Here is a 23,314-nt window from a genome sequence, read left to right as displayed (position 1 = left end):
TAAGGAAGTGCACCCACCGCCTCCATCATCTCCTCCCGCCAGCCGCTCCCTCGCGTGAGGGCGCCGGTTACGCCGCCCTGCACGGGCACTCTGCGGAGCGAAGCCTCCGTGCCACGACCCAGCACGCCGCGGAGCCGGTGCGGTACCCCGCCACCCCGTCACCGCGGCTACGGGCGTGCGGGCCCCGTGCCATGTCGGAGAGACATCGACATGGCAGCAGCGGGGCGCCTCACGGAGGCCGCCATGTTGTACGGCACAAGGGGCGCCATGTTGTACGGCACAAGGGAGCAGCCGTCCTGTACGGCGCCAATGTGTCGTCACGGGGCGGGGCGGGCGGTTGGATTTGAACAGGGCGGCGGCGGCCGGGGAGCGGGAACCGGGGCCGGGGACCCGGAAACCGGGATTCGGGAGCGGGGGGCCCCGAGCGGGAGGTAAGGGCGGCCGAGCGGTTCCCTCCGAGGAGAGGCAGCGCGGGAGCGGCGGCGGCCGTTGGCGGGGCCGGGCGGGCGCTGTGGGGAAGGAGCGCGGGAGAAGGCGGGAGGCGCTGTCCCGGGAGCGGCGGGATGGGAGCGGGGCTGAGGCGGTGCCGCCTGCGGTGGGCGCGGAGCGTGTGGGGAACCCCGCGATAAGGGCGGTAATTAATGTCTGAGGAACAGACGGAATTAATTAATGTGGTGTAATTAATGCAGAGTTTGTGATCGATGAGTGATTGGCGCCTGGGCTGTGTGGGCTGTAAAACAAGGGCGCGGGGACAAAAAGAGATGGAAAAAGAGATTATGTGGGTTTATCCCAATGGGGAAAAAGCCGAGGAGGGGCGGGATGGGCGGCAGGGATGGACTGAAGTGTTCTGGAGCCATTCCCGTGTTCGTAGAGTCAAACGGGAATAGAAAGGGGGGGTCTTCATCAGCACAGCTCGCAGCTCGTCCCTCAAGGATTGTAGCGATCTTTCAAGCAGGATTAGAGAAGAACAGTTAAGGAAGGTGGTTGGGAAGTGAATTTCAGATTAATATCCCCAATAGCAGAGTGATCAGGCCTTTTATAGCTCCAGGCTTTTCTCCCACAGCGATCTTCCCTGTCCTTCCCTCTTTGTGTGTTCAGCCTGGCCGACGGTGGGTTTAGATGGGATATTGGGAAGGAATTGTTCCCTGCATTGGGAAAATTAATTCATGATGTTTATGTCTAAAAAGGAGACAGAGGCATCACGTAGCTTTAGTCATGAATAAAGGGAGAGGCCATGGGCCATTTTGCATGAGGTCTCTCAAATTGCTGGGGGATGCAGCCTTCTTTTTATCCTAATTTACCCTTCTCCATAGGCTGAGGTACTTGAGAGATACAGACTTCCTGAATTGCCTAATACAGACCCTCTAATAATGTGCACCCCCGTCCTCTTCTTTTATGTTTGTTCTTTTTCCCCGTGTCCAGGAATTAGGCAGCCCCTTGGAAAAGCAACAGTTTGTGTCAATAAGTAACATTCTCCTGTTGCTTAACTCGCCTATCAGTCTCTGGCTTAAGCAGACTCATAGTTTGTAAAAACACATTCCTTTTATTCCTTTCAGGAGGGTTTTAAGGGAATTGAGCCATGCTCTTCTGGTTGTATCTAGAGAAGGAACAAAAAGCAACAGGTCTAGAGAAGGAACAAAAAGCAACAGGCACAAGCTGAAGTACCAGAAAATCAGTTCAGATAGAGAGGGAAAATGTCTTGCGTGTATCAGAGCAAACATTGTCTTGGATAATGTTTGATCTCATTTATCTCCCAGCATTTACCAGAATCTTAACTTTAAATAAAAGGTCAGATAACCAGTAATACTTAAATTGTTAGCACAGCTGTTTTCTAACATGGTATACAATAGGAAATATATGTCTAATGTGAATATAACAGGAGAACATTGACTGGAGAGGCCTGATGTACTTCAGAGCATTTCTGTGACTAGAGAAGGATGGAGAGGAAAAAAAAACTACAGAAAAAACACAGCCTCAAAAGCTAATAGCCATTTGTGGGTTTATGCAGTTTTCCTGCTGAGGCTCATTAATGGTTTTGTATTTTGGTGCTGTATTTTATAGGAAAAGCATATCCTTCAGCAATGGACAAGATTTACACAGACCCTAACATGGAAATGTGAGTTGAAGCCCTCTAAGAATTTTACTGTGGTATAAATATTGCCCTTTAGAGGCAAAACCTTTTGTAATGCACTTCAACATGCCCTGAATGAAATGTGTTTTCTGTTGTGATGAAGACCAGGGAGTTTCTTTGGTGTTTGGTGAGGGGATTTCATAGTGGTGGATTGTCAGGAGATGAACTGACCATGGGATTGGGGTGGCAATCTGCTGAGTTTTCCAAAGCTTATCCTGGGAACCAGTGCTGAAATGATCAGTCTGTTCCAAGCACGTTGTTTATTTAATTTCACACTTGTAAAAATTACAGAGAAATCAATTTATTAACCTCAAAACCGTGCCAGGACCATTCAGGACACGTACCTTGGTGCAATTTTGTGCCTTCATACTGATGCCTGGAAATAGAACACAAACTTTTCCAGGCTATATAATGATAATATAAAAGCAAAACTTTACTTGGAAGCCTTCAGGTACATCATGTGGTGAAAAACAGTGCCCCAAATTAGATCCTTGAAACTGATAAGATCAGGCAATTAGAACATCTGGCCAATATTGTCCAATGAGAGGAGCAGTTAGTTAGATTATCTCCCCCCTGGGTTCTGCCCACCTCCCCTACCTTTATTATGCCAGTGATTACAGTGGTGCAAAATAAAAATGTCCTTGGAGAAGTACCAGGCAAGACAAAAAAGAAAATTTAGGAATGTGTCAATAAGGGCCTGTTCCCTGTGGGAAAGAAAGGTGGGGAAGTACTGGAAGTTACACTGAGGCATTTAACAGTCTACAGAACTCCAAATACATGAAAAATACATAAAGTCAAAACTTTAGGCATTGATGACTGTGTCCTTGATACCTGTTTCCTTTTTTTGCCCTGCAGGGATAACACAGAGCACATCAGAAGGAAGCGACTGTCCTCTGTGAGTAACCTGCAGCATTCCTCAGAAAACCTACAGCTGCAGCTGGACTCTCAGCTGCATTTTCTTTCAAAATTTTCTGTATTTTCTTTCAGATTTTAAAGGCTCCACGAACTCCTCTGGATGATCTGGGAAATGGGAATGAAATTACAGAGGTAGGTCTACCAAGCCCTTTCCTACCCATCCCCCTCAGTGTTTTGCTGTGTCACTCTAATAACAGAGGTGGTTTTGATGCCCCATTTTTGATACTGATATTCCTACAGCACTTTTGTTTGGTGTTGTGTTTCCTGGGGAGCTGTGCCTGTGGTGGGTAGCGAGCTGTTGTGTTTTTGTTGGCAGGACATCCACGGAGAGAGGCGCAGGAGGAGCTCGCGCAGGGTCAGCTTCGCCAGCACCATCAAGTGAGGGAGCTGCACACCCACACCCCTTCCTCAGCCAGAAACGCAGGGAGTAACATCCCTTCCCCCTGCAAGGGCCCTCACTGAGTATTCCCAAATGGCTGCAAGCAGCAGGAAGGTTCTTATGAGTCGAGTTGCCCTGAGAGCCATTATTCATTTTCCTGCCTGAAAAAAAGCCCCCAGTTCAGTGAAATTCATACAGTTAGGAATTTTTGTTTTCCATTCATGCATCTTAACTGTCATAATGGCACATCTTCTCCTGGAAAATTACAGCTGGATTCAGTACACTTCTGCCTTTTAATATCTCATTTCAGAACATGTATAAGATATATAAATTAGTGCTGAATTTTTTTTTTTAAATTTGCTTTTAGAGATGGTTTTGTGTTTTTAAAAGCTGGTGGTTTTGTTCTTAGCTTCAGAGTCTTCCAGCGAGATCTTAAGAACAGCACGTCACAGACAGAAAATACAGGTAAAACTCCTTTTTCTGTTCCTGACAGGTTACTTTCCCCAGGCTATGAGCAACAAGATTTTAGCTTGAATTTAAGAAATCAGAACTTTTCCATTTGGAGAAGGAACAATGTGTTCAGCTCTTTGTCCTGGCTGAAAACTCCTTAGTCACAGAGTTCTTGCCTTGAGAAGACACATCAGGAGTGAGAACTTGAGAACACTGTTTTCTGTGCACTTCACTCTTGTCTCAGACTGAGTCAGAATTGTGTGGGTTGGGCAAAACCTTTAAGATAATCAAGTACAACTGTGATCATGCTTCTCACATTGTGATGTTGTCATTTTCTTATTTTTAGGGTGTTCAGCAGATGAGAAGGATGAGACCTTGACTAATCAGTAAGTATCATGTCTGATAGATATTTGTTATTATTCAATGTTTATTACCAAATGTTTTCCTCCGAAAAAGATAAAGTATTAGTCTGGCCTCAAAGTTCTTGTAGATAAAGCACAATGGTGGGATCTGTAAAATTAAAAACACTTGGTGGTAAAATAACAGATAAGACACTTTGTATGTGTGAAAGGAAATTTCACAAAACCATAGACTCTATGAAAAATAAAGAATTAATCTTTCTTGTAATTTAAAAATTAAAATACCACTGAACAGTGGTCTGTGGCATAATAGATAATTCCATGGGAAAAATAAGGCTGTGACTCAAATTAGAATATATGTTGAAGACAGATAAGCAGTGTCTGGTACCTGCTGCCCAGACCCACATGGGTTCTGCCATGGAATTCTGTGCAGCACAGTTCTCTGCCTCTTCAGTTTACAGATCAAGGCTTCCCTTTGAAACCTTTTCACAAACTGTTTCTCAAACCCACCTTTTGTAGGAATGAAGACCCTGGGGCTGTTCCATGTGAGATCACTGGTGAGTTTGAGAAAAGATTTAATAACTAAATGACTGTTTATTTAAAGCTATTGATTATGTATGAGAAATTTTAATATGCCTAGAGCCATCTCCCTGCCTTGGGAGAGCTCACTCTGGATGGGCTTTGTCCCTTGGAGTTGTTTACAAGGATCCTGTTATGGAAGTCTGGGTGGCCCTTCGAGGTGCTGAAGGGAGGAATGAAAATATTTTTCAGAATATATTTTATGGGTTTAATTGTGTTTATTTACTCAGTGCCTTGAGCTTCAGCTCAGTGGATAAAATAATGAGCAAACAGCACAAAAACTGGAGTATTCCCTTTCTTTCCACAGGCATGAGCACTCTGCTTCATGCTCCCATCCAGGCCTTGGGGCAGCAGACTGAGGTATGTGAAGACTTGAAATTTTTTGGTGCTGAAAATACCAGTGTCCAAAATACATCACAAGAATTTGTGTAGTAAAGATTAAAAGTGTTAACTGCCTTTGTATTCACATAAAATTCTCTTGAAACTGAGTATTCTGTGTTTTGAAATGCGTCCTAATCTGATAGTCATCAGACTGCAACATAAATAACTCTTGCTTCTGAAATTCCTTTACAACTTCTCAGTAATGAACTAGTTCCTTCATTCTTGTCTGCTTTGCAAGCCTTCATGAGCCTCACTTACTTTTTTTGCTAATATAAGTTTTAAAGGCAAGTGTAATAATCACATATTCATATGATCACAATTATATTGTGCAAAAGTAAGGCCAACTAACCAGTCAGAGAAAATATAAATTCTTTAAATAGTTTATTTAACTAGTTACTTTCTAATTCTGCCCTTAATTCTCTGCTAGATGCAGCAACCAGTTCTTATCTTATTTGATCAGCTTATTTGGCAGTCACATTTGCAATATGCACAAAACAAGAATTATTGTTTAAATTTAAATAACTACATATTTCGTGTTTGTAATAGCTCTAAAGCTAATCTGCTTTGTAAGGTCCCATGTTATAGAAGTTACATTTTGTAATTTGCCAAAATCTTGTACTAACTTTAAGACTACATTTTTCTTCCAAGAAACTAATATAGTTTATATTATTGCTATAAATATGTAATTATTTATCATTTTCATCTAGATGTAATAAATAATATTTCCCTAGAAAATCATGTCCTATCCTAAAACAATAGGATTTTTATATCTACGTAAAAACTGCACAGTTTGAGTCAGTCTTGCTGTTTAATGTGTGCTTCTTGTTTTACCCACATGTGATGAGCTCAGGGTTCAATTCCTTCCACTCTGAGTGCAGTGAAGGCCACCAGGGGGATTTGATATTGTCCCTTCCACTTCTCCTGGGTTGGTCCAAATCTCCAGGTTCTGATGAACAACAGATCCTCTGGTTTGAAAGGATGTACAGGCGAGTCTGGTCCCAATGATTTCTTGGTAACAATGTACCTTTTAAAACTTACAAGAGTTAATTTTAATACTATTATATTAATTTCAGTAAAATTTTGTGGCTTCCCTTGCCTTGTTGGTGTGGCATGGGAAAGTTTCTGGCCATCTAGAGAAAGTACCAAAACACTAAAATGTACCAGCCCCTCATTCTGCCTGGGCAGTTCTGCAAATTCAGTTTGCCAATAATTACCTGGTAAATTCCTCTTTTTAACTAGCTTTCTATTTTGCAAAACAAATTACTTATTTTTCAGTAACTGATCTTAATTTCTGTCATCTTTGTGCTTACTGTATTCCTTTATACATTAGCTACTATATTTTCTATTTCCTGAAGTGTTTCTTGATGTTTTTAGTTCAGTTATCTTCTACATTAATTTGGAGGTGCAATTACTCACCTGCATGAATTTACTAATCACTTGCTGGGATTTTCCATGGCTTCCAATAGTGGGGCTGCTGCCCTGGTTTGGTTTTTGTTCCCAGACATTCAGCTTTTTGCTGGGTATTAGTGCAAGGACACCTTTTGTAGTAACTTCTCTTGCTGTTCTGTCAGCTGATTAATTCCCTGTATTAACTGAGGAGTCTCCAAACCCATGAGCTTTACAAGGACATCCTGCTGGCAATGTCCCATATCCTCCTTTTTGTTCCAAACCAGCTGTGCCCATGGGGGGCACATATCAGCTTTTGTGCCTCTCTGTAGCCCCCCCTGCTCTCAGGTACCTGGGTCACCTTCCCTTGCACTGTCCAGGTGTTTGGACAGGCTGCTTCCATGGCCCCAGGCACCAGCCAGTGCCCCCAGTGCCAGGTGCATCCTTTCATGCACAGATAACCCAAATGGTTTGCTTCAAGAGTGAGGCTCTCAGTGCAGGGGGTGCCATTAAGGTGATTTCAGGGCTTTTCAGGCGGTCTGGCTCTCAGGAGTTCAAACCAAGTATTTTTGGTGGAGGGCCATGCAAGGGTTTTGCCAGTACCCCATAAGTGCAATCCATAAGTGACACCATCCATAAGAAGGCTCACAGTCCTTGCCTCTGGAGTCTGGCAAATGGCTTCTTTTCAGCTGCTTCCCAAGCTTCTTTCTTTTTCCCTGCAAGATATCACAACTAAAATATGTTACTGCTTCTTTGCTTATTTGTGCCATTTTCTTTGACACCCTGTATCCAGATAGTTCTAAGGAATGTAGCAGACTTAGAGTAGCATTGAGTCACTTACTTTCAGTCTTGGTTGCTGGCAGAATACTTTCCAATTTTATTTGCTGTCAAGAGTGTGTACAGATTAGCTACCACTGAATGAATATCAGGAACTTTTCATTAATGATCCTTAAATCTTAAATCTATAACTGATAATACTGATGTGTTACATTCTGATTCATATTCTTTCAATATTCTAAAAATTCTTTATAAGTCTCTCCAGCTTCCCCTTGCCTCAAACTTAATAGGATGTTGGTTTTGCTTTACCAGTCTGGCTTCAGGTTTGAGAGTAATCCTCACCAACTTGGCCACCTTTGGTCACCCAGGCATCTCAGTTGCCCATACCAGCAGGGTCACAGCATTCTCTGCCTCCTCTGGGAGGCACACAAAAATCTTTGCCTTGATGGCTTTTGATTCTGCTGGTTCAATTTGTATTTCCCCATCCTAGAAAGTTATTTGAACATCCAATTTTCCCAATGAATCTCTCCCCTGCAAGGGGATTGAGCATTCAGGAGTATACAGACTGGTGTTTGCCCCACTGTTTTATTAATTTAAATAGTAATCATTGTAAAAAAAGGCCTGTTCTCTTTCTTCCCTGTTGCCCCCTCAACACTTACAGGTTATGAGCTAAGTTTTGCTCTGCACAAATTTAGTACTGAGTAAACTGTTTCTGTATCAATTTTAAAATTTACCTTTTCATTCCCAGCAATAATGTAACCAGGGCTCAGCAGAGGATGATTCCTCTGGTTCCTTTAGGGGGATTTTTCATTTTCACTTAAGGTCTTGGGCCTGATGGCTTGAAAAACCTGGTTTAGGTTTTTTGTTTGATTTGCCTAACTTGGGGACACTCCCTTTTCCAGCATCCCCTTTTTTTACAAATTTCCAAATACATTTCAGCTATCAACCGTCACAAAACAAAGTGCCAAATACATTTCAGACAGTGATTATCACAATGCAAATTGCCAGATATACTTCAGCCACTAATTACTATAAATTACTGAAGTGTACTTGATACAATTAACCAATTGTTTCTGACTGAGGGGAGTCCTGAGTCCTATTTATGGTTTCAAACACTTTAGCAGCTCTGTCTGGATTTTCCCTTTAAACTCCTGCCACCTTTCTCCATGGCATTAAATCCACTATTAAAAACAAGACTACTGGACCATAATTCCCAACCACCTGCTGGAGGGGAGCCATCCAACTTCCCTGGCATCTCTCCCAACACCTCCTTGCTGCCTTCTAGCCTGTCCCACAATTGGATCGAAATCCTCCTATCCCCTAAAACATTCTTTCAGTTCCAGTCCATTTCTCCAAGACTCACTAATGTGTCGAACTGTATTCCCTGGTGATTCATGCTTCACCCCCTTTGTTCTTTGCCACAGAGCCACCATCAGCTCTAAATAATTCTCCTCTTCTTCTTGCCTGCACTTTAAGCACTTCTTTTAACCCTTTACCTTTCTTTTCCTTTTCAAGGAATTTCATCCCACTTATTTTCCATTCTGTGAAACAACATGAATTGCAATATTATTTGTATATATAATAATTTATTATGCTGCAAGGTTCTATCCTTAGGCCACATCTCTTGATCTTCCAGTGTATAAAGTGGCCACTACTGATTACAAACTTTTAAAAGTTCTCCTACTTACACAATGAGCATTGAGCAGTTCTAGGCCAGTAGTTTTTGGAGAACAAGTGTTGTGATAGTGCACCAGGTATAGACAATTCATCATCTGGTTACAAATATATTCATTATGCTTGATAAAATGTATCTCATTTCAGTTTTCCCCCACAGCTTTCTGTGAGTGCTTTCTGTTCAAGAGACTAAAATCTCCCTTATCAGTGGTGAAAAAGTCTTTTGAAACATCCAGCATGGTGATGCTGCTTTGGAGCAGGTGGAGATGAACTGGTGGAAATAAAGGGTTTAAATCATGTTGTAGAGAAATAGAAAATACTGATCCATAAGCCTCAGTAAGAGGTCTGTGCTTGCTAGGATGTGGTTAGATGTGAAGTGTAAGATGAAACACGTTGTTTTGTTAAATGCCATTTAAATGTTATAAATTTGCATAATTTAGTCATTGCCCTTTCCTCAAATATGTTACTGCTGATCAGGGAGGCCTGAAATTAACAGGTTGGTTTTTTTTTTAAATAATACTTATAGAGCTAAAATCTTAGGAGTTTATATTAATCAAGGTTAGCTGACTTCTGTTTTAAATAGAATAAACCACTGATCATTTGTTCTAAGTGCCAGTCACTGAATTCTCATTTTTTTGTTGTTTTTCAGTGGCATGACATGGACCATGCTGTTCCAAGGACGGACAGACAGGACACCACCCTGCTATTCTCGGAGGAGAACGAGATGGAGATGACAGCCAGTCACACAGCCGTGATCTCACGGAACCTCAGCACCCAGCAGCCCGACAGAACTGAGAAAATAGACTTCAGCTCCTTCCTGGCTAAGTTAAACTCCAGCCAGGGGAAGGCAGAAACCAGCAAGGAGTTGAGTTTGCTCTCTGACTCCACAAACCATCCGCGCCCCTCTTTGGAACAGAAGGAAGAAGCCACTCCTGTGAAAAAAATAGATTTCAATGAATTTCTGCTGAGACTGAAGTCAAACAATCCTGCTGAGAGCACTGACAAGGACAATGTTTGCTGTGTCCCTTCCCAAGGCTCGGGAGATGTGACACAGCTGTCTGGGAAGTTTGGCTATTCCCAGGAGCCGCTGGACACCTGCAATGTGACAAGAGTGTTTCCAGGCAGAGAAGGTGGGATGGAGATGACAAAATGTGAGGCAGCTGACGTTAAAATTCCATTCCCTGGCATCAGTGAGGTTCCAGCAGAGCAGTGGGAGTGTGGGGATGTCACCCAGGCGTTTGCAGACGAGGGCATGGATGTGACAACCAGTCACACTGCAAAGGTGTCCTTTGCCCTCTCCGCTGTCGGGAACCAAAGGCTCAACTTCCAAAAGGATTTCCCACCCACTGAGTTAGATAATTCTGTGTTCAGCAGAGCATCCAGTCCCAGCTTGAATGTTCAGCAGGAGCCTCAGCTGTGTGCAGACAGGAAAGCAGCCGGTGCTGGAGGCAGAGCAGAGCCCCCAGTGCTGCGGGCTGGCAGGCGGGAGGCCGGGGCGCTGGCTGCCATCCAGGGATCTGTTTCCTCTCAGACCATCTTCCGAGGGGACAAAACCATTGTGTTCTCCAAGTGTGATGACATGGAAATGACTGGGAATTACACAGACATCATCTATGAGGCCAGCACCACAGAACAGAGCGGTTCATGCCATAAAACCTGTGAAAAGCCAGTGAGTAGCAACCCTCTGCTGGCACGTGGTGACATCCCAAAGGGTCTGGCACCTGGAGATAATCCTGCTGCTGGGCCCTATAAAAACAGTGCCCTTGAACTGCCTTCAGCCTCAGGTGGGCACGTGGAAAGCATGTCTCAAGCTTGTGATCCTGCTGCAGCCAGCTCTGGGTTTGGGTCGTATACACATTTTGTAGCTGGTGGTGTTCCAAAGAGCAGGTTTGGTCCCTCTGCAAACCCCCAGCTTGTCTTTTCAGGTGAGAAGACAGTAATATTTGGAGGAGAAGACATGGACTTGGCTAAAACCTTTATTAAGGATGGTGGAGAGAATGTTGATAATGAACATCCCACTGCAGCGTTCACCTCTGTCACGTGCAAACCTCATTTCCTGGGCAACAGATCCATGTCTTCCAATGTAACTGAGCAGGAAGAAATGGAAATAACAAGATGCCACACTGTTTTCTTTGATGGTCAAAGCAGTGGGATAACAGCAGAGCCAAAACAAATGCCCTGTAAAATCATTCCAAGAAAGAACCAGAACAAAAATGTCACTGAGGGTGACATATCTGCATATTCTGTAGATATGGACAAGGAAAATGTGGAAGTGAGGAATATTTATAGGAATATTAAAAGGAGCCAGGCTATGGAGAGGAATGCTCAAGATCTTCAGATGATAATGGTTGATAAGAAGCTGGGAAAAACCAACTTCCAGGCAAGTGGTCTGAGTTCCTGTGCCAAGAGCACGTGTCTGCTACAGGAGCAAAACAGAGGAGTCCCCGAGGACGTTGGCACTGACACTGGTGCATCCCTGGCTTTGCAAAGCCAAGAAGTTGCATCACAGCCTCTGGGAGAAAACCTTCCAAGCCCCTCAGATTTCTGCACAAATGACACAACAGACGTGTTTTTAGGTGACCAAAGCATGGACATAACCAAAGCTCATCCTGCTGCCTTTGAGATTGCTCCTATTAACACAGAACAAGGATTTAATAATCAAAACGCTGCAGTATCCAAGCAGCTGCAAAACCAGCCCTTCCCACTTTCCAGTCGTCATGGTGGGGATATCACTGCAGCAGTGGAATGTGGGGACTTGAATACCAACAAACAAATTGTTACTGCTTTGGCTCCAAGTGGTTCATTTGTTTTTAGTAACAATCCTGCTCCCTCAGGAATGACAGGAAATGAACAGTCTGGGACAATAATAGGAATAAATGCAGAGGGCCAAAACTCAGAGAGACAAGAGAAACCCCAGCCTGTGAGGGCAGTAAGCAAAGTATTGCCAACCCAAGGAGACTCTGACAGACACTCTTCCATGGGTGGAACAGGTTCTTCAAGAGAGGATCTAAAAACTCGTCCCTCAGCTCATGGGATGCTCCAGAAGGATGCAGAAGAACCAGTGTGGGCCAGGACATCTGAGGCACCCAAGGAAAGTTCCCAGTTGTCTTTCTCTGGAGAAAAATCTGTTGTGTTTCCCCATGGTGAAAACATGGACATGACTGGCAGGGGTGTGGTGATGGTTCCAGTTTACACCGACAGAGTCTTGTCACAAAACAAAGCAACACCTGGCTGCTTTGGTCAAGGTGGAGAGGAAACAATGTCCGTGGAAAAAGGGGTGACCACGACAACGCCGGTGGAGCAGGATGGGCAGGAGGCTGCACAAGGCAGAACCATCAGCTCTGCCCTGGCTGAGGACATGGAGATCACCACAACTCACACAGGGTGGCACAGGCAGCCCATGCCAGCCATTCCTGCTGACAGAACCATTGTGTTTGCCCACGACCAGGAGGACATGGACATCACTGCATCCCACACTGTTGCTGTCAGTAAGAACATCTGCGGGTCTGAGGCCCAGCAGGGGCCCCACACAAACACCCAGCAGCCACCACAGCACATCCATGGTGGGCTGGTGCCCTGCAGAGGGGAAATGGATTCCTCACAAGATGCCACAAAACCTCTTCCCTCTTCTGTTTCATCAGTCTCAGCATTTCCTAGTGAGAAAGGAGCTACTCAGGTCCCCAGTGGCACAACTCCACATTCCATTTGTTCTGTCTCCCTTCAGGAAAGTACTGTGGATGTGGGGGCACCACAGGATCATGGCCTTGCCACAGATAATTCTGTCCCTGTGAGCAGAGAGCAGGATCTCACACCACCAGAAAAACTGCAGTCAAAGGGAGTATCTTTGGAGCTCCCAAGTAAGGGCCCTGTGGATCACAGGGAAGAAAGTGGCAGTTTGGGATCCTGTGTTGCCTTTCCCATGCAGGGATCAGATCCTTGGAAGGCTCATCCAGATGCCCCTGGTACTCAGAGAAACCAGCTAATGGGAGAGGATTCATCTCAGCCTGGAGAATCAGCTTTGGGCTTGGCTGGAGCAAACCTCCTTCCTGCTGCTAACAAGGAATCCAAGAAAAATGAGGAGCTGTCAGCTGAAGGGGAGGCGTCTCCAAAAGATTTCCAAATAAACTCTGAACAAGCCAGGCAGCCTGTGGTCAGTGACAGTTCAGGGGATCAGACACAAGCCACTCTTCCACCAGAAGCTTCAGGAATTATAGGTGTTTGTTCAAAACTGCTGAGTTTGACAAGGAAATCTGTTTCTGTTTCCAAAACTACTTCTTCTGACCAGTTGCCCAGTTCCTCAGCTCAGCCAGAAGATACCCAGAGGTTGGGAGAAAATACTGTCAGTGAAGCAAATAACTTGTTTGAGCCCAAAAAGCAGGAGAACACAGGTCTGGAATCTGGAGCTGATCCCATAGGGATGGCACCAAAGGATAAATATCCAGGAATAAATATCCCTCTGGGTATATTCCAGCCTAAATTACCAAACAAGAGAAATCGTGTTTCCAGTGCACAGTACATAAATACAAAATCAGACAGAGCAGAAGCCCCAGTTCCATCCAACAGCAGTGAAACCCCAGGTAACAAGTCCAGCAGGCAGAACTTCAGTCCTTTTCAGTTCATAGCAGAAGAATTTCTCCCTGTGTGCCTGGAGGAAATGGATTCCAATGAATCTGTCGGCTCCGAACTCATGGAAAACACTTGGGATGATAAAAATAAAGATAAAAAACAAATTCCCCACTCTGAAAAGGATCCATTTGAAGAGACAAAAAGTTGCAACATGAAAAGAGTTTTAGGACAGACTGAGGAGGATGCTCAAAGCCCAAAGAAGGCCAAGAGGGATCAACATGTGGATGCTGGGGCCTCTCAGGACTTGGAGGTGAGCTTGGTCCCTCACTGTAAGGATATGGGAACACCACCAGGACTAAAGTTTTGGGGGTGTAAGTGGATCTGTTAGTAGGTGTTCTTGTTTTTCATAACCACCAGTCTGATGTCATTGTCCTGTGTGATTCCCTGTGGCTTGGTGTGTGCAGCACTCCTGTACTAGGCAAAACAGGCAGAATGAGGGATTTGCCAATTTTAGACCATTCTCTGCATAGTATCCCTTTAATCCTTTCAGGGAACAGCTACAATAAACCACTGATCCAGTTGGGTTGTCTTATATAACTACATTATTATTTTTTTTTTAATTTGTTAATAACAGGTGACTTCTGATGTGCCTCAGGACCAAGCAGAAGCTGATGAAGCTGGGGAGCCTCCAGATCTCTCAGCTAAAAGCCCTGGGTGTCCCCAGGCCAGCACCAGCAGCTCCCTGGATTCTGTGAAGGCTGACATAGAGTGCACAAGTGAGACCATTTGTGATGAGAGTCCCAACCCTTGTGTTCTTTGCCCTGTAAGGATGTTCTTAACCCACCAATACTCCCCCTTTCTGTTTTGTTTTCCCAGTCCAGCGCAGCAGCCAGGTGGAATCCCAGCTTCTCACAGACAGCATTTGTGAAGAAAATTTATGGGAGGTATGGACAGGGCTGGAAGACAGCAATTTCCTGTCCTAGCAGGAAAAAACCTCCTGTGTTTATACACTAGTGAGCATGCTGTCTTGACAAATGGACTTACCTGTATGTTTTTCCTCAAATGCACAGAAATTTCAGAGTGGTGCTATCACAGTTGGGGAGTTTTTTACCCTTCTTCAAGTGCATGTTGTGATCCAGAAGCCCAGGCACAGCCAGCTTCCAGCCAGTGTGAGTGGAACAATATAATTACCTTAAATAATACTCCTCTGTTGGTTTGGGGTTTAAATTTTAGCAACTCAGACATCTTTAAATGAAAACCAGAACAGATTTCCATCTCCTCACCAAATACCATATATTCAGGATTACTGTTCTTGGATAAATATGCCAATTATTGCTTTTTAAATTCGTTTTAAGGACAATAAATTTGAAATAATTAGGAGCTCAATCTGACCTTTTCACTTTATCTTCTCACTGTATCTGTCAGCCACTGCTGCCTGCAGCTACTCTGAGCTCCTCCTGCCTGTTCTACTCCCTCCTTTAAAAATGTTTCACTATGATATTGCTACTTTTATTTCCTCACCTAAAGAAAGGAGAAGAAATACAGAACAGAAGTCTGCCTTCTAAATCCTTTCTATTTTTTATTTAAAATACTCTCCTAGCTTAGCTACAGTTTAGTTTACAAATTTATTCCTACTGAGTTGTCTCTAAGTATTCATCAGGCTTAATAACGCTGCTACTGTGGACTAGTGACTGATAAAAACCAGACACCACCCCCACAAAAGCCCCTGAAAACTTTCTCTGAAGGAGTGGAAATAATTAATGTCAGTTATTTATGAACTTTACTATACAGGCAGCTTGCTGAAATACTCCCTTCATATTTATTTGAGGAATAAAGCTCCTAAGGTTTCCTAAAGGCTTGGGGACTTTAATTCTGAATTAAGCAGGACTTTGAATTAAGCATTGTTCTGTTGGGGAACACTCTTTTATCTGCATAATATATAATATTTTCAAGTCTTCATCTAAAAGGGAGACGTCTTTCAGTGATATTTAATTTCATTTTTTTGAGCTCTAATAATAAGACACGTATCCCAAAAGGAAGCCTGTGCTCTGGCGTGAGGAAACACAAGGTGTGAAAGCAGAACTGAAATGACTGGAAGTTACTATTTCCGAAAAATATGGATTTTTTTTTCTTTTTTTAATTTTTCCTCCTACTTTTCCCTGTGTTTTTTTCAGTGTGCAGTGAGTGCGCCTCCCACTGCAGAAGGTCTCATCCGCAGCCAGTACGTTCACCGGCCCAAGCTGAGGATTTACGAGGAGGATTGCCAGGACCTGTCTCAGAAAGTAGTGGAGTGAGTGCTTTTCCAGTCACACAGTTTATCAGTGATTCCATTTTTTCAGCTCTGAGTGCATGGAAATGGCCTGAAGAAAGTTACTACATTACATAAAGGAAAAGTAAAAATATAGTTAGTAGTTTATTACAGATTTAGAAATGAATTGTGTAAATATCACCATGCTGCTTTATGTGGTCAGTGAAATTGCTGCAAGACTTTCAACATTTTTCCCCCCATATTTCAGGTTAAAACCACATGTGAGTGTCCTGGATCAGCCCCTGGTGAATGTGACCAGGAGTTTGTGGGAAGTAATGAGAACCTGCACTGATGAAGAGGTAATGCTGCATGGAGAGAATGTTTGTGTGTAATGAAGAAGTGAGGTTAATTGATTTATTCACATCACATTGAGGTTAATTGATTTATTCACATCACATAAGAACCGGAATGGTCACAAAATAACAGCAGGTGAAACAAGACAAAATATTTTCTCAATGGAAACCTGCTGAGAACTTACAGCATGTCAGGAGAATGCAAGGAAATGTGTCCTTTGAAATATATTAAAGGGGGAAAAAACGACTCACAGTTACTGCATAGAAAACCCAGAAAAATTATAATATTTACAAGAACTGAGATCAAGGTGGATCAAGAGGTTTTGTTTTCTGTGGTTCTAATGCCAAGAATAAAGATCTATTCCTTGAAAATAAAGTCTGAATTGTTTAGAGACACAGTATTTTTCATAATTCATTGTTAGCTTGGCATGGAGGTGTCACTGAGTTTGGGTGCTGAGCCAGAGTCAGGAAGGATTAAATTTCCATTCACTTTCTCTTCTGTATTTCCCGTTCATCACAGCTGAGTAAGTTTGGAGCAGAACTGAACAAGATGAAGTCCTGTTTCACCAAGGAGGCTAAAATCTTGTCTCACAATGAGAAAGAGACATTGTACAGGAAATTGCTGCAGAGTGCTGAGGTAAGGAGCCACAGGGCTGCAGGAATTTACCTTTAAAAAACCACTTCTACCACATTTCTTGTCTTTAAATGCGTAGGAGTTTAATTATTATAATGTGTACTCAGATGGAAGTTTCTTTCTTATGAATACATTTCCCTTTTATTTATATGCAAATATAACACTGGGACAGTGACATTCTTGCAGTTACACTGTAGGAACATTCTGCCTAAGAGTTTTGGTGATTAGCAGAGTGAAAAATGGGAGCATTAAAGGAACCACCACCACAAATGAGCTCTTAATATTGTACCAAGACCAGTGTTAGTAAGTAGGTAAGTAGTAGTAGCAAGTATTTAGGAAGAAATTTTCCCCTGTGAGGGTGCTCAGGCCCTGGCACAGGTTTGCCCAGAGCAGCTGTGGCTGCCCCTGGATCCCTGGAAGTGTCCAAGGCCAGGCTGGATGGGGCTTGGAGCAACCTGAGGTACTGGAAGGTGTCCCTGCCCATGGCAGGGGGTTGGAATTGGATGAGCTTTAAGATCCTTTCCAACCCAAACCACTCAGGGGTTTTCTGATAGGTAACAAGGAAGTGCACAAGTAATGCATTGTGCCAGGGATCAAAGATGTGTATATATCAAAGCTCTAGATTCAGTAAGCATTTGGTAATTTCTTATTATTGGCTGTTCCCCCACAGTTTGTCAGTTGCTTTTTCCCTCTAATGACGACACATTTCACAAACTGTTTTAATTAATTAGCAAACAAAGAGCCCCATGATGATCCCAGAAAAAATTCAGCTTTTACAATAATATCATTGACTCAAGTACAATTTTCCCATCTTAGGAGCAATACAGAAAGCTCCAATCAAGAATAGAAAAGGTGGATGAATGGATGAAGGAGGCAGAGAGCTCCGTGGTTGCTCTGGAATCAGGTGTGTGTTTCCAAAGAGGTGGCCAATATGCTGCTTTCTCTTTTTTCTGCACAGCTGCTGTTCCAAAGGTCACTTTGTGGTTGTTTGATACAAGCTGCAGTCAGAACTTGGCATTACTGTGTCGTGATGCTCTGTAGTTTCAATTCTTTTTCTCCAATGCCTTGAGTAGAAATCAAATTGCACAGTAGTGCAATAAAACAAGTCTTGCTTGTTGTTAGCACTTTTGAGGTTTTTGGTAGATACTTTTCCATTATTTTGTATGTTTTTTTAGTTGACTTTGAAGTGCTGAGATTTCTAGAGCCCACAGAAACACCAAAAGGAACTCTAAGTATTGAATCTGGAAGTTCTGCCCAGACCTGACACTTCTTTCCCACAGATTCTTTTTGGGATGCAAAGGAAGCTGGCTGCAGTGCTGGAGCAGCAGGAGGGCAGAATGTACAGGAAGGTAAGGGAACCAGCTGAATGCACTTTTTATCTGGTGTTTTGGAACCTGGGGAGGGTGACAGGGTGATGCTCACCCCCCACCCTGATGCATTAACTCTGAGAGGGATGCAGACACTGCTGCTGTCTTTCCTGCATTGCACATAGCTAATTGCATAGGTGTTAGAGAATGAAAAGGACTGGTTTCTCCCTGGAAAAAGGGAATTTAGAATTGTTGACCTGAAGAGCATGTGCTGATTATCATATTCAGCACTTTATTAACTCCATAAGAACAGTGAGTGCACAGCAAATTAAGGCTGCCTGTGCTGCTCTTTTCTCTCATTTTTTTTCCTTTTCTCTCTTTTTTCTCTTTGCTTTAGAATTGCAAAACATCACAGCCCAAGAGGAGGAACTTCTGAGGTAAGATGTCAAGGAGGATTTAGGAATCAGCTGCACACTCAGATTTCAGAGGGTTTGGTCTGTTTGTTAACCACTGTATCACATCCCATGATGGTTGATCCTTGCAGAGAACTGGCACAGATGGATGCTGAGGATGAGCTTGGTTTGGCTGAGATGGAGAAGCTCAAGAACACTGAAAGGACCTGCCTGGAAATCCTGGAGAAATACGAGTAAGGAAAACACCTCCAGGTTTTATTTTTTAATGGCTGTTTCTGGGGGCTCATATTTGTACTGGAGTGTGTTTGGGTTTGGTTTTCATTGTTATTTGATGTGGGAAATCTTGGAATGCCCATCTCCTTGCAGCCTAAGGTAGGCAATAAAGCCTTGGAAGACTTCCATGTGTGAGGCAGTTATTCAATGAGCAGCTTTGCAGTGGTACCCTGTGTTCAGGGTTCTGCATCCAACTCTCCTTCAATCACCAAACTGACATTATATAAAAATTGTAGTGATATGCTTGCATTCCCAAGAGACCCTTATATTCTGCTGGAATTAAAGACTCTGTTTGGCTTTGGAAAATTTCATTGCTGTATGATGTAGAAAGAGCTGCAAGAACATTTAATACTCTGGTGTTTGTCCCTCAGAAGTTGTTTGGGTTGGTTGGTTGAAACTTGGGGTGATGGTGGGATTTTTTTCCCCTTTTCAGCTTCACTGAGTGGGAGCTGACAGAATGGAGTGAGCAGCAAGCTGTCTTTAATTTCCTTTATGATTCTGTGACACTCACAGTTGTGTTTGGACCCCCAATAGGTGAGTCACAAAATAAGTAGGTTTATGTTTTATGAATTTGCAATGTTAGAGAATAGAAACCTAAAATGTCCATATTTGTAAAGATCTGCTGAAAGGAAGTAGGAAATAGAATGCATACTGCAGTGTGTAAGCTGAGAGAAGTGGCTTTGAATATGTTTTTCATGTGAAAATTCAGAAATTTCTGTCATTCATGGCTGTTTCTGAAGGTGAGGAGAGCTGTAACTCCAGAACTAAGCCTGGAAATAACTGCATTTTTTTTAATTTCCTTTCTCAGATGATGAGGTTTTTGCTGCACATCCTTCCAGGAGCATCATGAGCCTGGACTTTGAATCCTTCCTGGACGGTGAGATTTCTGAATATTGTGAAAGTAGCAGCCCTGCTAATCTTTTGTTGGGAAGACTAAATGTGTGCTCCATCTCCTAATGCTTCATGAAATGGCTTTTCAAAGATTTCTGGTTTTCTTTTGTGTTGCAGAGGAACAAGCTCCACCCTCCTCATGTTTAGTCCAAAAACTCATCTTCCAGTTTATTGAAAGTCAGGGATGCTGGCAGAGGAAGTGTCCCAAACTGTGCTACTTGCCCCAGGTAACATTCCAGGGAAACTTAGAAGATTCTGAAAAAAAATCCAGTTATTATTTTCTGCAACAGAGAAAATAGAGCTGAGCTGAGCTGAGAAGCAAAGCACCTTAATGAAAGCTTCAGGAATGCAAACCAAAATCTGCTTCAGGAATATTCTGAGGTGTGAGGGGAAATATCTGTCTCTGAAGGCAGGAGTCCTAAAAGCTGAAGTTTATTTAAAAACATTTTTTTGCCTTAAAGAGAAAATTGAGCTGAAGGTCATTTTGCCTCCTAAAGAATGTAGGTTTAAATTGCCCAGCCAAACTTTTTTTGTTGCTGTGTGGCTGTTGGCAAAGCTGAAAGGACAAATTTAAAGCAAAAAATGTACATTTGTTATGCTTGTACAATTTCATTTTTCCACCCAAACTGAGATAGCAGTTAAACCACGTTTATTTTTTATGCTTTCTAGGATGAGTGATGTGTTCAGGCATCACATGGTCACCCCCGAGTGCTGATGTTGCTTTCTGATTTATCCCCCAGGCTCTCTTTGACATCTCCTTGGTGGTGAATCGCTGCAGAGTCTTGGGAGATGAGTTGGAATTTCTGCAGAGGTGGGGAGCAAAATTCCAGCTCCTGGAGACAGATATCAAAGACACAGAGTGAGTAAATTCAGAAAATCGTGATGGGATTGTTGGGGTGTCCTGTGCAGGGCCAGGAGCTGGACTTTGATGATCTTTGTGTGGGTTCAATAAGATGGAGTTCACAGCAGCCTTAAGAGGGAGTTTCTAGATAATCAGAAGCAAAACACTGAAATAGTTTCCATTTGGTTTTCTTAAAAGTGACATTTTATGCTGCTGTTTTTAAGAACAATTTAATTTATCTTCATACAATTGCACTGTAGTGTCCCAGTGCATGGAAATTAGGCTGTTCATGGATTTATTGATTTTAGGACTATCAGACAGCCTCTCCTTCCTTGCTGTTTTCCTGCTTGACTTGCCTTTCTTAAATGTTGAGGCCAAACTGTAGCAGTGCAAAGGAAGCAGAGCCAAGAGTTTACCTGTAGCTGAGGGCTTTGTTTCCTTTAATCTTGTGTTTGCCTCAGCCAAGCAGAATCAGTCATGGAAGGAGGGATGCACTGAAACTGAAGTTTACTTTCTTTACTTTCCATTTTCCCTTGCTACTTCCCAGTTTTGTGGCATGCCCCAGTGGTACACACAAATACAATTTCACCTCATCCTTCCATCACTGATCCATAACTTTAATTAAGAGCTGCCCAATTATAAACTTGCTCTGCCCACCTTGGTGCTGTTTCAGAGGTTATTCTAATTTTGTAGCTTCCTTTGCAAGAGCACAAAAACCCCCATAGAGCTGGAGGTAAATCAGTCCAACTTCAAGCATTAGAAAACCTTAACTGCCTGGGAATGTTTCATGTTAACTAGAAAACACGTTTTTAGTCTCTGTTCTCCCCTAATTTCTGGATAGTTCTGTGAATTATGTGTGCATTAACTTTTCCTGTGGAGGAAGTTGGGGGTTTACATTCTGAAGTGTTGATAAAGTGTGAAAAGTTTTTTATCTTGTTCCTGAAGTTCCTGTCTGTGCTAGAACCCTTTAGAAGTTACTGTGCTTGTTCCATCAGTGACATCACTTATTATTGCATCACTTATCACTTATTTCTGCTCCTGGCACTAATTCCAAGGTGGAAGCAGCCCATGTGACTGTTTTGCATGGATCTTTGTGTTTATTTCCACAGGGTGAAGCTTCTGTTCTCCTCTTCAGTGGCTTTTGCCAAGTTTGAGTTGACTCTGGCTGTCTCTCATGATTACCCAGCTGCTGTGCCTCCCTTCAGGGTCCACACCCACATTGGGGATATCGGGTGAGCTGGCAGAGCTGTGACTCCATCCCAAAGCTGGATCCAGCTGGGATTGAGCCCTCAGGATCCTCTCCAACATGTGTGATAATTTTATCTTCCCCAGGGAGAAGGAAGTTGCTGCTGTTCTCTCCAGAGTTCCAGCTGGCCACCACTATCTGCAGAGAGCAGTCACCTCCATCCATCAGAATCTGCTCCAGGCTCCCAGATGATGTGCTGCAGCCACAGGCAGGACTGAAGCAGTCAGAATGGGTGCTCTGTGAGTTTGCTCTTATGAGAATTCCAGCTGTGTCTCCCTGGAATGGGAATGCTGACACCCACTCAGCTCTGGAATTCCTGCCTATTTGGTGTCCTTGTGGCTTAGACCAAGTAGAGCCCTTGGTGTAGGCCACAGGTTTTACAAGGGCAGGGGTGTCTAAAGAGGAGAAGAAGGAAATTCCTAGATCCCTGCTAAGTTCAAGGTGGTTTTTATCTTCTGCCAGTCACTGGTGGTCATTCCTGGCACAGACTGTCATGATTGGATAGCCATTCCAAGCATGGATATTCTTCTGCCATACTTCATTAATTTTGTCATTTACAGAGCACTTGGAAAAAGCAATGATGAGCATTCTCTAAATTATTACAACTGGAGTTTAATTCTGCTGTCATTATTCCACTACCACGTACAATTTAACAGATCCCACCACATCTGGTGTTTATCCATTGCCTGGCACCCCTCCCAGGCCAGACACTATCCCTGCATCTGATTAATTAACCAGTCAACCTGTAGCAATTCACCCCAGAAACCAAAGTCAGAAATATTTTTGGAATTAAGGCTAAAAATCCCTGTGCTTGCCCACAGACTTTGGGATGCAACAGCCTCAGAGCCATCACTGATTCCCTGGCAGAAGTCAGTTCTTTATTCCTTGCCTTAGTCCAGCACAATCTCTGGGTGCTGGGGCACTGTCCCAGTTTGGAATGCCATAGAATTTTAGTGAGAAGACTGAACTCCTTAAACTTGGGAGTATCTGTGAGCTCTAGCTTGGTTTTGTGTATAATTTTGTGTATTATGTGGGTCTTGCTGTGGGAACTGATCTCACTCTGTGTTACTGAGCCCAAGCACCAGCGCTGGCTCAGCTCTCAGTTCTGCAGCTGCAAATCTTTGTACCCTGTAAAATATGTTGAATTTTAAAATGTTTTCCTGTATTTTAGTGTTTATATATTTTTTGTGTTTGTGTCTGTTTGAAAAGTGGAAGTTTAATAAAGATTGGATTTATCACTCTTCCTGTTTCAAATGGGGATTATGGGCTGCTCTATTTAAAGTGGTGTTTGAAAATTCAATACTAAATTAAATTCAAAATATTGAAATAATTACGTTAAATACTTGGGAAGGCTTTTCACAATATGATTTTTTTTCCTTGCCTTTTCTAGTGCTACTTTTCTATGTCCTGGCTTTTCACAAGAATTTATTGTATTTTAATTAGGAAGATAGCATCCAAATCATTCTTAAATTAGGTACCATAGCTGGAATTTGGAATTTCCCCAGGCCATT

At 43.1% G+C, this 23,314-nt stretch overlaps 1 protein-coding gene across 2 annotated transcripts; it reads left to right on the top strand.

Annotated features, from left to right (window-relative positions):
• KNL1 (kinetochore scaffold 1) lies at nucleotides 1-23,062 on the top strand. Of its 2 annotated transcripts, none has more exons than XM_074543500.1 (26): nucleotides 1-137; nucleotides 2,062-2,116; nucleotides 2,987-3,026; nucleotides 3,119-3,178; nucleotides 3,363-3,424; nucleotides 3,835-3,890; nucleotides 4,222-4,261; nucleotides 4,754-4,791; nucleotides 5,121-5,173; nucleotides 9,681-13,907; nucleotides 14,232-14,373; nucleotides 14,474-14,541; nucleotides 14,668-14,766; nucleotides 15,772-15,887; nucleotides 16,114-16,204; nucleotides 16,719-16,835; nucleotides 17,649-17,736; nucleotides 18,113-18,181; nucleotides 18,537-18,576; nucleotides 18,684-18,785; nucleotides 19,259-19,359; nucleotides 19,634-19,702; nucleotides 19,834-19,943; nucleotides 20,457-20,575; nucleotides 21,667-21,789; nucleotides 21,890-23,062. In XM_074543500.1, the coding sequence occupies exons 2-26, from the start codon at nucleotides 2,082-2,084 to the stop codon at nucleotides 21,993-21,995; spliced, it is 6,171 nt and encodes a 2,056-aa protein (XP_074399601.1). In that variant the 5' UTR covers nucleotides 1-137; nucleotides 2,062-2,081; the 3' UTR covers nucleotides 21,996-23,062. The 2 variants fall into 2 exon arrangements, with proteins under 2 accessions (XP_074399601.1, XP_026653676.1); XM_026797875.2 differs by lacking the exon at nucleotides 1-137 and adding an exon at nucleotides 341-431.
• The last annotated feature ends 252 nt before the right edge of the window (nucleotides 23,063-23,314 follow it).

The sequence above is a fragment of the Zonotrichia albicollis genome, chromosome 6, assembly GCF_047830755.1.
Source record: "Zonotrichia albicollis isolate bZonAlb1 chromosome 6, bZonAlb1.hap1, whole genome shotgun sequence".
Lineage (NCBI taxonomy): Eukaryota > Metazoa > Chordata > Aves > Passeriformes > Passerellidae > Zonotrichia > Zonotrichia albicollis.
The sequence above is the reverse complement of the archived record's forward strand: the minus strand, read 5'-3'. Positions and strand labels throughout refer to the sequence as shown.